The sequence below is a fragment of the Saccopteryx leptura genome, chromosome 12 (genome assembly GCF_036850995.1).
Source record: "Saccopteryx leptura isolate mSacLep1 chromosome 12, mSacLep1_pri_phased_curated, whole genome shotgun sequence".
Lineage (NCBI taxonomy): Eukaryota > Metazoa > Chordata > Mammalia > Chiroptera > Emballonuridae > Saccopteryx > Saccopteryx leptura.
This window is the reverse complement of record NC_089514.1, coordinates 43,429,092-43,442,854: the sequence shown is the minus strand read 5'-3', so window position 1 is coordinate 43,442,854 and position 13,763 is coordinate 43,429,092. Positions and strand designations below refer to the sequence as shown.

Genomic DNA, 13,763 nt, shown 5'->3' with positions numbered 1-13,763 from the left:
GCTCAAGCCAGTGACCTTGGGCTTTAAGCCAGTGACCCTGCACTCAAACATGTGGAAACACGCTCAAGCTGGCAACTCAGGTTTCAAACCCAGGTCCTCTTTGTCCTAGGCCAACACTCTATCCACTGTACCACTGCCTGGTCAGGCTCATTGAGCATTCTTATAACCAGTGTTTTGATAGGTTGCTTGTCTCCATTTTGTTTAGTTCTTTTTTTCTGGAGTTTTGTTCTGTTCTTTCATTTGGGACATGTTTCTTTGTCTCCTCATTTTGGCTGCTTCCCTCTGTTTGTTTCTATGTATTAGGTAGAGCTGCTACATCGTCCAGTCTTGGTAGAGCTGCCTAATATATCAGGTGTCCTATAGGCACAGCCTCCTGTTCAGCTGAGCTATGTGCTCCAGATGTGCCTCTGAGTCCATCCCTTGAGTGGGTTGTTCATGGAAGTGGTTGGGTGAGGCTTCAGTATGGTCTTAAGCCATCCACTGGGTACAATGGTTCTGGAGCCTCCTCGGTGGTACAGACCAAGGTCAGCCAATGCCTACGTCCTACCTGAAGCCACCCCGCATAACTTAAAAAGCAACCTGCAGATGGCTGCTCCTTTGCTGGGTTTGAAGGTGCCTGGGAGAGGCCAACCTGCAACTAAGGTCATGTGCCACTAGTGCCAGGCCTGGGGTCACAAAACAATATGTATGGAGCATGCCAGGCCAGGTGCCGTTTGTTTGGAGTTTGTGAACCTATGGCAGATTTTAGGAAAGTCCACAGCATGAGCCAAGATGGGTCATTCATATGGAAGAGCCACTGGAAACAGCTTGGGTGGGCCGGTAAATTGGATGGGGCAAAATCTCTGGGAATCACTAGAACAGGGTGAGCAGTGTGAGCCAGGTTGACTGAGACTCAGGATATGGTGCTGACCTGCCAGCTCTATAGGGAGGCATCTTAGAAAATGAACAATGGTCTCTGCCAGCACTTTTGTCTGGGAGAAAGCTGCCCCTTTCAGATGTCAGACAACTCAGTTCCTCCTTACATGTTCCTGGTGCCTTCTGAACTGCTGCCCCAGCACTAAGCTCAAAAGAAGTGAGTCCAAGTAATCCCTTCCACAGGTCCTGTCAGAGGTGCTGCCTGGGACCCCAGCAGCCTCCATATCACTCGGCCACAATCTCTGCTGGTTATTACAGCCAGAACTAATGGGGACTTCTCTTCCTGGCAGTGAAACCCTGGGCTAGGAAGCCAGATGTGGGGCTGGGTCTCCTTGTTCCTCAGGGGTAAACTCCACAGCCAACTTAACCCTCCAGATTTTTAACTGCCACATGTGGGTGTGGGACCAGCCTGTTCCATGTCTCCGACCGTCCCACCAGGCTCAATATGGCTTCTTTAAAACCTTGGTTAAAGGACTTCTGTTCAACTAGATTTCAGGTAGTTCTGAATGATGTTTGTTCTATAGTTTAATAGTAGTTTTGATGTGGTTGTGGGAGGAGGTTAGTAGTGTATATACCTATTCTATCTTCACTGAAAGACTCTTTTCTCAGTTTTGTGCAAGTTTAATTAAGGTTAAACCATCACTAATTTGGGCACAAATCTGATCTTACTTTATGTTCCATTTTTATTCTAATATTATGGTAGCATCTCTGTCCAAGCAGTTAAACCTAAATCCAGAGGTGATCCATTTTGCCTTTAATTCACACATTCCCTTCCTATGTAGAATTCCCTTATGACAAGGAATGATACATAATGAGCATTCAAAGAATGAATCTATATCATACATGTAAAGATGTGTTCTCCATATTTCAGAAGTTTAAATCAGTGTCCCTTGATATTTGAATAAATTAGATAATACTACTGTATCTCATATAGAAGTAGATTTCAAAATGAGGATAGGAAACACAAGGACACTTTAAAAAGTGGAGAGATCCTGACATCACACAGAACACTCTATTAAATTTCATTATATCAGTACAATAGGTAGTTTACTATATAGGAGAGGTAAGTGTTCATTTTAGAGGCAACTGTATTGAAGCGGTGAAAACCACCTGCTTGAAACTGGACTGCCTTCTGAAGACAGGCTGTCACTCATTCGGGGGTTACGTTAGGCAAGCGCTTTAGCATCACCGTACTCCAATTTCTTCAGCTGTAAACCGAGATAATAATGGCATCTATTTCATAATATTACCATGAGAATAAAATGGATTAACTTAGAACAGTGGCTGGCCATCGCAAATTTTCAAAAATATTATTTATTAATTTTGTAATTGTTGTTTTACAACCCCTTTCTTTGGCAGCTTCTCTCTAATATTTAGGGTCGGATAATTTGAAGATTTCCTTCATCCCTTCCTTTCTTCCCTCATTCCCTTGCCCTATCCCTACTTTTTTCCTTATCCTCTTCTTCCTCTTCTTCCTTCACATTCTCATCTTCCTCTTCCTCCTCCTCCTCCTCTTATCTGCCATCTTTTCTCTCCATAGCCCTTCTTCACCCTTAGACTATTTGGGGGCAATTTACATCCAAGAAGCTTAGATAATTGCGGACCTTTTTTAACTTGAGGCTTACCAGTCACTAAAGACTAGTCAAATATAAAAGTAAAAAAAGTATACTGTTACAAGATCTGGAACTAAGCAGCTGAATTATCACTTAAAATGTTGTCAATAGTTGTTATAAAAATAATGATAAATAATTTTAGTTACTGATCATTTTATATATCTCTCTACCAGTACAGCAAGCAGCTTTATCCTCAGACCATCCTCTCCGCTAGGTCTCTCATTTGATTCTTTTTAACAGGAAAGGTAGTAAAAAAAGACAGCCCAAATTACTATGTGGCTAAGTGGTTAGCAATAAAACCTGGTTTATTCATACAGTGTGTTCTTCTCTGGGAAACAAACACACAGCACATTACATAATTGTTTGGGATTTCAGTTCAAATGTTCTATAATTCTTACTAGGAGATTTTTAAAAAAAGATTTAAATAAATATGTGGATTTTTAAATCACAGTTTATCCTACAGCGGCTGCTCTAACGTGAGATCACAGACCTGAGTGCACTGCCGCTTCCACTGGACTCCAGAGAGACCACGTACACGGTAAATGGTAAGACAGTAGTTGTGGGATTTCTTTAAACCAAGACATCATCAGTTGTAAGACATTAATAAATAGAATAAATGCTGCCAACTATAAGATACAACTCTATTTTAGCCTGGCCTGTGGTGGTGCAGTGGATAAAGCATCAACCTGGAACACTGAGGTTGCTGGTTCAAAACCCTGGGCTTGCCTGTTCAAGGCACATATGGGAGTTGATGCTTCCTGTTCCTCCCCCTTGTTTTCTCTCTCTCTCTCTCTCTCTCTCTCTCTCTCTCTCTCTCTCTCTCTCTCTCCTCCCTCTCTAAAATGAATAAATACAATATTTAAAAAAAGATGCAACTCTATTTTAGAGATTCTAAAATATAAAAAAAATTGTATGTCAGAATCAATAAAATATATCATTAAGATCTATTAAGAAATTTTTACTGAAGGGCTTCTTTATCTGTAAGTCAGTATTAGGAACTATTAGGTATATAAAAATACTTAACAGGGTCCCTGACCTTCGGGATTTAAAATCCAGTTAAAAAAAACCCACACATGTGAAAACTTAAATAATGATATGAATTAACTAATAATAAGAAAAAGTTATACAGAATATATGACAAAAATACATAAGCATGGCTGAAGTTTAATTTCTAAAAAGCAGTTCTTTCTACTTTAAAAAGTGAAAGCTTTAATTTTCGAGGTTAGTCAGAAAAGAGAGAATCATGATATATATACATTCAAATGCCACAGGTTTATGCATTTGTTTAATGTTTAAAATTAATGGTGAGCATTAACAATCGCCTTCAAGTATTGCTGGACATATACTAATTACAGACGCTAACTTTTATATATAGTTCTACTTAAAACATAATAAATAGTGTAGTAAGGAACAAAGGTAAGAAACTGCAAAACTTTATTTTGAAAAATTTCAAATAAATTGCTTCTGTGGCCTGAGTCAATCTTTAGTTTTCCTGTACTTTCTCACAAACTAGGCAAAGAGGATCAACAAGAGTATCATGCCCACATAAGCAGCAGCTACTCTGTGTGATGTTCAACCACTGATGGCTTATGTTAAGCAGAGACTTAATGTTACTAAGAATGCTAAAGAGTGCACACTGCATCATCAAAATTTTATTGGGAAATATGAGTGAGGGTGTGTAAATTTCTTTGCAGTCAGTAAAAATTATTTCTGACCAAACTGTATTTTGCTGACCAAATGCTAAAAAAACATTCCTGTGGTTAATACTTAAAATACTTCAGTTGGGGCTAGGTGAAAAGGTGAAGGGATTAAGAAAAAGAAAAAAAACTTAAGAGGCACCGACAGCAGTGTGGAAACTGCAGGAGGGAAGGGGGCAGGGAGGACAAGGAGGGGGGAGGGGGATGGGTGGTGATGGAGGAGACTTGACTTGGGGTGGCGAACACAATACAATATACAGGTGATGCTATAGCAATGTACACTTGAAGCCTGTATAATTTTATTAACCATAAAAAAAAACCCTAAAAAAATTTCACCAAAATAAATTTAATTAAAATGTTTTTAAATACCTAAGTTATTACTCAGAAGAAAACATATTTTGATATCCTAGGAATAGTGAGGCCATATGCCATCAAATATCATTTTTAGACAAATTTAATTAAAAACTATTTATTTGGGTGTAGGAAGTTCTATATTGTTAACATAAATTTCCTTTGTGTTCTATCTTTCAAAAAATAATTTTGTTTAAAATTTAAAAATTATGCATGGGAAAATTTAAATTATTCTTCAAAGTTTTAATATGAGTAAGTTAAATATGCCCAAAGAGTTAGAGATCATTATTAAACTAAAAGATGACATTGAATATCGTCTAATTCAAGGGCATTTTCCATGATTTCTCTGTTTAAGACATTGTATTAACTGTGTAGGAATCACAAATAAATAAAAAGTTGTCCCTGTCCAATATATTCTAATAGAAACAGGCAAGAAACTAACTTAAAAAGTATACAGTAAAGTACAGTTAGCACTATAATAGAGTTATAAGCAAAATGTGCTAATTAACATCACTTCTGTTGTTGATGTCTTTGAAAGCCTTATAGAAAGAAGACTTAGTATTTTTAACACTTTTTGAAGAATACGTAGGATCCTACTTAACAATTGGAATTGAGGGAAAATAAGCATTCTGGGCTAAGAGAAAAGCATGGAGAAAGAATCACAAAAAGTTTAGGGAGTTGTAGGGAGTCTTACCCATCAGTACCCTGTCAGGAGGTTCACACTGAGGGAAGTAAGAGCATATGACAAACATCACAATTGGGAAGACTATTAAACCCGTGCCAAAGGGCTGGCCTTCGGATGGAAATCTGGGGGTACACAAATTTTGAGTGATTAACGTGCCTTAGGAAGGTTAACTGGCTAACAATGTGCAGGACAGACTGGAAGAGAAATAGGCCGGAAGTAAACAGACCAGGTAGGAAACTACTGCAACCAATCTTAGCAAGAGGTACTGGGGAAAATGGGTTCAAGTATCAAAAACTTTCCAAGGAAGAAAATAATGGCATTAAATGTCAACCAACGGGGTGAGATGAATCTGAAGTTTGCATCCGGTTTACCCAGAAGATAGGCAGAAAGAGTACATAATCAGGGATGGGGGAGCCATAGGGACCCTTGGTGGCGAGCTGTCTGCCAGTAAAGGGACAGGAGAGGGACTGGGGAATTTTGGAGTATGCATATTTTATGGGATTTTGTTGTCTGAGCAGAAGGCTGGAATAGAAAACCATGCAATATGTAATCCAGCTCTGTTGCCTGACTGCCCATAGAATGCTGCTTCTGGGTGGTCTTTGACCTTATTCCATTGGCCTACTTACCTACCCAACAAATATTTAGCGAAAGCTTACTATGGGCCAGGGACTGTTTAGGCAGTTGCGGCAAATCAGTAAATAAAATAGAAAAAATTCTTGCTGTCAAGGAACTTACAGACAGACAATAAATATACATAATTAAATATGTAGTATATCACATTAGAAGCAAAAAAAAGATATATGACTAAAAAGAAGAAGTGGTGATTCGGGGCAGTGGCAGGGTTACAGTCTATGCTGAGAGATGTCACAAGTCCCAGTCTTGGGCCACAGTGCAGTGCTTATCAGAGGGTGCTACGAGGCCTTACTCAGTACATTTCTCAGTTCCCGGGCAATGAAAGCACGAGAGAGGTGTTTAATTTCTCCAGAGTCCCTGATTTCTCACCACTATGAATCTATTAACTGATCCTATTCACTCCCATCAGTAATGGTCAGAAAACAAAAAGCTAAACTTGTGGTCTTCTTTTAAAATGTGTATGGAGCCTTGTGGCATTATTTTATACCTGTTTTTATCTTATTTTCTAAACAAAAAAATTCACATTGACTTTATTTCTTCATATATTTTTATCTTATTGTGTATTTTTGTAAGCTAAAATAAAATTTAGAACTCTTGAGGTATTAATAAATATGCAATAACAAAGTTACCTTTTAAAACAGTTTTCATTTCTTTTAGACACCAATATTAGTGGCTTTAATTATAGTCAAACTTGTTAAAATAATACAGGGTGGGGCAGAAGTAGGTTTATAGTTTGAGTACATGAAACAGAATTTATCCTTGTATCATTTAGTAGTTGCTGTATTGTTTTCCATACAAACATCTGTAAACCTACTTTTGCTCTCCCCTGTATATTTAAATAGTTAAGCTATACGTAACCCAATGAGAGGTAGATTTGCCTTTCACACCAGTCACAGACACTGTGGGTACTTACATGAAATTCACGCAGCCTGTGCCAGCAGGGGGAGCAATCCAGACAAAGCTGAGGTTGGTTGTGGGCAGATGACTCACATGAGAGGCTACCACGCTGCACATGAACTGGTTGCCAAACTGGTGGTCAGACATGATCCCTGGAGACAGAAAGGAAGTCTTTTATAAAAACAACAAGGCAAAGTCTTCCTCATCATGGAATAACAGTATTTTCTGGACATTCTTCTTTTATGTTAAGATTCATCATGCTGTTTGACTTCCCAATAAGTTAGGCAACTTTCTACTTTCTAATGCTAGAAAAAAATTAGCCTGACTGGTGGTGGTCCAGTGTATACAGCAACAACCTGGGACACTGAGATCCCTTTACAAAACCCCATTTGAGGTTGCTGGCTTGAGTGTGGGGTCGCTGGCTTGGCTTTGAACCCCCTCCCCCACCCCTGGTCAAGGCATATATGAGAAGCAGTCAGCGAACAACTGAAGTAAGGCAACAATGATTTGATGCTTCTTATCTCTCTCCCCTTTCTCTCTCGAAAAAACAACAAAATAAAAAAGAAAATCATTTAAAGCATTATTATTAAGGAATAACCTAATAATTCATTGCTATCGTATTGCCTTTGCTTTGATTTTGTTGATTGGTCTTTTCCCATCACCAAAGACCATTAGGACCACCCCTGTATAGCTAGGAAGACCAAATTTCATTGCTAACTGGAAGGTATCTCAGAGAGAGACTGTTAGAAGGGGCTTGTTAAAATATTTGGGCTTGCTCTGGCTGGTTTGCTCAGTGGTAGAGCAACAACCCGGCATGTGGAAGTCTCAGGGTCAATTCCGGGTCAGGGCACACAGGAGAAGGACCACCCCCTTCTCCTTCCCTCCTCCTTCTCTCTCTCTCTCTCTCTCTCTCTCTCTCTCTCTCTTCCCCTCCTGCAGCCATGGCTCAATTGATTCAAGTGTGTTGGTCCTGGGTACTGAGGATGGATCCATGGAGCCTCTGCCTCAGGTACTAAAAATAATGAGTGTGAGCATGGGCCCCAGATGGGCAGAGCATTGGGCCCCAATGGGGAGGGGGTCGCCAGGTAGATCCTGGTCAGAGTGCATGCAGGAGTGTATCTTCCCTCCTTTCACTTAAATAAAAAAAACTTTGTTGGCTTGTGTTGAGTTATTTTAGAGACTAGGATGCTCAAGCTGGCCCTAGAATCCCCAAATTTTGGTACTGAAAGTTCTGCATCCGGGGAACAGCTCCCCTTCCCCCCACCCAATCCTGTTGGGGAGGTTCCAGGAAAAGGTGGTTTTGCTTCCGGATTTTGTGCTGTCAGAAGGTGAGAGCAATTTTATCACTGAATATCTTGATTTTACCTAGAAGGCATGAGGAATTGAGTAGGGCTGAAGCTGTGACTGAGAAAGGGCAGCAGCAGCCATGTTAGCATGAAGAGGGAGTGCTGGTCATTTTGGTGTTTGTAGCGTGTTCTTGCTGTTGTCTGTGTTCAGGCATGATAACAAAGTGGTTTTGTTTTTATATTAGACCTTCACAGTTTGCGAGTGGTCTCGTCTGGGGCTGCTGTTCTGTGGGCCTGCTTAAGTCCAACGTGAGAACAGCAGCGCCTCGCTGCCGAGTCAGCGCCCGGCTGAGCTGGCAGCGGGTGTGGCTTCCTTTCCAGTCTGGTCATTCTGTCAGGTTCACCTCAGATGCAAAATAGTAATAAATGACTCAATAATAAGAAAATAACTCAATTTTTTAAAATGGGCAAAAGACCTGAATAAACACCTCTCCAAAAAAGACATACAGATGGCAAATAAGCATTATGAAAAGTTGTTCAACATCTTATGTCATTAGGGAATTACAAATTAAAATAACAATGAGATGCCACTACTCACGATGGCCAAAATCCAAAACACTGACAACATCAAATGCTGACAAGGATGTAAAACAACAGGAAAATGGGCTGCTGGTGAGAACACAGAACAGGACCACTTTGACAGTTTCTTACAAAAGTAAATGTACTCTTACCATATGATCCAGCAATCACACTCCTTACTATTTACCCAAATAAACTGAAAATTTATGTCCCCACAAAAACCTGCACATGGGTATCTATAGCAGTTTCATTCGTAATTGTCAAAACTTGGAAACACCCAAAATGTCCTTCAGTAAATTCATGGATAAATAAACTGTGATACAGCCAAACAATGGAATATTATTCATAGCTAAAAGGAAGCAAACTATCACTCTATGAAAAGACAATAATAAATAAGTGCATATTACTAAATGAAAGGAACCAATCCAAATCGTTACATACCATATAATTGCACCTAGAGGACATTCTGGGAAAGGTGAAATATGGAGACAGTAAAAAGGTAAGTGGTTGCAAGGGGTTAGGAGGGGGAGAGGGATGAACAGGCAGAGCACAGAGGATTCTTAGGGCAGTGAAACAATTCTGTATAATACTACAATGTAGAAACGTCATTACGTACTTGTCAGAGCTCACAGAATGTACACCACCACAAATGAACTCTGAGTGATAATGATGTGCCCATGTAGGTTTGTCCATCTGCTGTAATGAATACCGTGTCTCACTGTGGTGCAGCAGGCTGAGAGCATGGGGTTGTATGTGAGCATTGGGGACTGATGGTACATGGGAAATCTCTGTTCTTTCCACTTAATTTTGCTGTGATCTAAAACTGCTCTAAAAGCAAAGTTTATTAATAAAAGCATTGCCAGGAGTGAACAGTTAAATAAAACATTCATTTATTGGCCTTGTGAAAATGGACCAATGACTTACTCTCCCTCAGACTCAGTTTTCCTATCTGTAAAATGGGAATACCATGTCCCCTGTGTCCTGAAGTTATAATGAGAATCACAAGGTCCAGTCCACGACAACTTCTAGTACAGTACCCCCATGTTTGCTCAGGGGCCTTTCCTGCTGGTCACTGTAGCAGTTCATACATTCCTCCATCACTGTACTTGTCCATCTTTCCAAGGGGTCTGTGATGTGCTAGGTCTTTTGTCTTTTTATTCCAAGCAACTATCACAATACCCAACACATCACAGATAGTCAAGAAATGTTTTCTGATTAAGTTCAAGAATACTGTAACTATAAAAAACAGACAATTGAAATTGTTACATGCTACATTAACTAGTGAAATAGGACCTTCTAGAATAGGAAATTGTTCAGCACTGTAGGTCATATGGCCAAAGAAATAGAAAAATAAGCTTATATTTTGATATAGCTTAACAATGCTCTTTCTCCTCATTTAAAATTTATTTTTTAAGCTGTATCTTGAGACAAGCCAGAGAAACTGCAAGGTTAGAAAGGATAAGAGACTCTCAGAAAAATCACAGAGAGCTGAAGGTGACTCAGGAAAATGACACATCTACAGGCGTCAGCCCAACCAGAAAGGAACACGTGTTCCAGCCCCCGTCGTTGTGAGAGGGGACATGGATCAAACAACATAAGGTCAGGATTTCGGAGCCTTGGTAACAGGATTCACATTCAAATACCTCCTCATTCCTCAAAACTCCTCTTAGAAAGTGAGCCAATGCCTAGGCTACATATTACTGACAGAATTGTATAAGGTAGCTAGATTGTTATAATTACCGGATGCCCTACCCTGGATAAATATGCAACAGAGTAACAGTCTTGCACTCTAACAGGCTGGCATAGTAGTTCCCCAACGTGGCTGCACAGAGGCATCACTGGTGCCAGAGATCTGAGTTACCTGGTCTGGGGTAAAGCCTGGGTAATGAGAGTTAAAAGCTCACCACGCAAGTCTAATGTGTAGCCAAGAGCATTTACTGAAAACGTGTCTTAGTAAAACACTGTCCAGAATTCAGGCTTAAAGTAGTATCACTTCAGTAGCAATACACAATTTGAAAGTATCCAGCAGTGTCTTACATAATGGCTCTGGTAGTAATACAAAATACTCTATCTTTTTATCCACTACTCCTAAAACCACCCCAAACACCGGTATGTATTCTGAGGACTTTTTATGTACTTTCAAATACTATGAATGTGTAGTGGTTCTTGCCTTTTTTTTTTTTTAACACAGAGCACAGGCATATTATATACTGTCACCATATTTCAGTTGGCGTTTTCTTTGAGAACATCTAAAAGTTGTCCAGAGTTGCAATTATCAGAAATCTATTTATCTTATCAATCAGCAGGGAAAAAAGAAACGGTATTTACAGGATCCTTGCTTTGTTAAACACTGTGTAGGTCCTATCGCAGCACGTTAGAAGAAACACAGGAACACAGTCCTTACCCTGAAGCCACCTGAGCTGGGAAAAGGAAATCGGCATAAACTAACATTCTAAATAAAACAGCTAGAAAACAAGTGTTAACTTGGTGGTATTCAAGAAAAATACAGGCTAGAAACAATAGAGTGATTAACATGGACAGTTAAAGTAATAACTAATGCTCACGAAGCACATATAAGTGGCCTGGCATTGTTCTAAGTGGTTCATGAATGTTAACTTTTTGAAGGCTCTTAACAACCTTGTGTGGTAGGAGGTGTTATTTTCTCCATTTTACCTAACAGGGCACTAAGATAATGGAGATAAAGGAACTTGGTTATGACTACAGAGCAAGTAGGCAGTATAGCTTGCATTCAAACCAGTGCCCTTGCTACACAGTCAGAAGTGGCTTTTTTGAAGAGGAAGACTGAAACTGAATCTCAAGGGAAATTCTATCATTTTCCAGTTGTTTTTTTGTTTTTGGGGTTTTTTTTTTGTATTTTTCTGAAGCTGGAAACGGGGAGGCAGTCAGACAGACTCCTGCATGCACCCGACCAGGATCCACCCGGCACGCCCACCAGGGGGCGATGCACTGCCCATCTGGGGCATCGCTCTGTCGCGACCAGAGCCATTCTAGCGCCTGAGGCAGAGGCCATGGAGCCATCCCCAGTGCCCGGGCCATCTTTTGCTCCAATGGAGCCTCGGCTGCGGGAAGGGAAAAGAGAGACAGAGAGGAAGGAGAGGGGGAGGGGTGGAGAAGCAGATGGGTGCCTCTCCTGTGTGCCCTGGCCGGGAATCGAACCCGGGACTTCCGCACGCCAGGCTGACGCTTTTTTTTTAATTAACATGTGGCAGCAGAATGTAGAGAGACTGCCCCTCACTCTGCCTCGCACTGCTGTATGACTTGGCCAGGGTGCCTCTCTCAAGCTTCAGGTCGGACATGTAAACCGCTGGCCCTCCTTTCAGTTCCACAGTTAAGAATGATTTAAATGAACAGAAGGAAACTGGGAGGATGTCACACAAAGGCAGACAACGAGCAGAGGTGTGCATGTAAAATGAGAACCAGCACAATGAGAGCAGTTGGAAATCAGCTTCCAGTGTCCTGAAAACAATTCACTGCCTCTACCACAGTGATCGTACTGGCTCCTAAGCCACTTCATGAAAGACACAGACCATTTAATTAATATATATGATTTGGAAACCCATTCGAAAAATAACTGAAATCTGAATTTGATAATGAATTTAAATTTATGATGGTGTTTTCCCTGCTGCATGCTGGATAACAGGCTATTACTGAGTTTTTAATATTACTTGGAAAAGGGTAAATATGATCTATAATAAAAGAATTTAATGATACTGCATATATTAGGGAGATGCATACATATAAACTATATGTGTGTAGTATATGGTGACAGAAGAAGATTTGACTTTGGGTGATATGCATACAATGCAATATACAGATCATGGATCATAGAATTGTGCATTTGAAATGTATATATATGATCCTATTAAACATCCCAATAAGTTTAATTTAAAAAATAATGATTTTATTTTCATTGTTGTGGTTATGTATAAACTGTCACACAGAAATTTTTCATGTGGGCTTTCTTCCAAAGAGAAAGAAGCTGTCCTTTTTCCAAGAGAACTGACTCTGAGAGAAAGTAAGTACTTTAAGAAGCCTGGGTTTCCTGATCTAATTTTGGGCAAAAAAATGTAAAGTATATCTTTTGAATGCTGAAGTTTCATCAGATTGAAACCTCTCTTGATTCTAGTAAGATTTTAAAGCATTCATGTCATAAATGCATTTTCTTTTGAATACTGTGTGCACATATTTCAGAAATGGAATATTCACAATCCAGCTATAATTTCTATATCAAGATATAATCAATATAATTCTTTTAAACAATTATTCTTTTGACAAAATATGGTTGTTTAAAATTCATTAGGTTATTCCATCCATTGAATATGTAGTTAAAAATATTTATCTATCTTCTTAATAATGTTATGGTTAAAAAATAGGAATCTATACCAGAGTTTCTTTTACCCACCTGATACTTTTGCAAGATTAGTCTCACAATGTCTTTAATTGTTCTACAGTTGCTTCCATGATCCCTTTCAAGACAGTGATACAGATTTCTGTGCCTTCTGGGATGTCATTTTCCTTGACAAGTCTTCAGTTATTTAAAGTTTGTGACTAAACCTTGTATGAACTCAATTCTCCCTCAGGAATACTTTCTATGCTTTTAATGTGCATACCTTGGGTCTGCGGAACTGTAACTAGAGTTTCTATGATCCCCAGCTCCATAATAAAATGTACGTATCCTCATAAAAATGTAGACCATTCACTTCCAAGAAACACACTGCAGATTTTATTACCAAAAAGTAACCAAAGTAGTGGGAAAGTTACACATTTGTGTTAGGTTTATTCTATATTTTGTAAATTAGTGAATTACTCAAATCTCTTTAGTTTGTAACTTGCCGTGGTTAGTGTTGACGTGGGTAGAAACACGTTGTCCTGGTTTTTTTTTTTATGGGTTTTAAGAACTAACACATCTGTGGATGGGATATTAGCAAAGGTAATATACATAAAGATTATAGGTTTTTGTTTGTAAAATATGTAAAAAATGATGAAACCTTAAAATAAATATTATTTTATTACTTCAAACGCTTTCAGAAAGTTTGATAGAATACTTTATCAGGAAGTTTAGTAAATGCATTAATTTATGCCTTAT

The 13,763-nt window shown here is 39.3% G+C and overlaps 1 protein-coding gene across 2 annotated transcripts in view; it reads right to left on the bottom strand.

Annotated features, from left to right (window-relative positions):
* Positions 1 to 13,763, bottom strand: part of RELN (reelin) — a 649,217-nt gene that overhangs the window by 441,127 nt on the left and 194,327 nt on the right. For both annotated transcript variants that reach the window (XM_066354462.1, XM_066354463.1), the window contains exon 3: positions 6,808 to 6,943. In XM_066354462.1, coding sequence (XP_066210559.1) covers positions 6,808 to 6,943 — 136 coding nt within the window. The remainder of the gene's footprint in view (positions 1 to 6,807; positions 6,944 to 13,763) is intronic.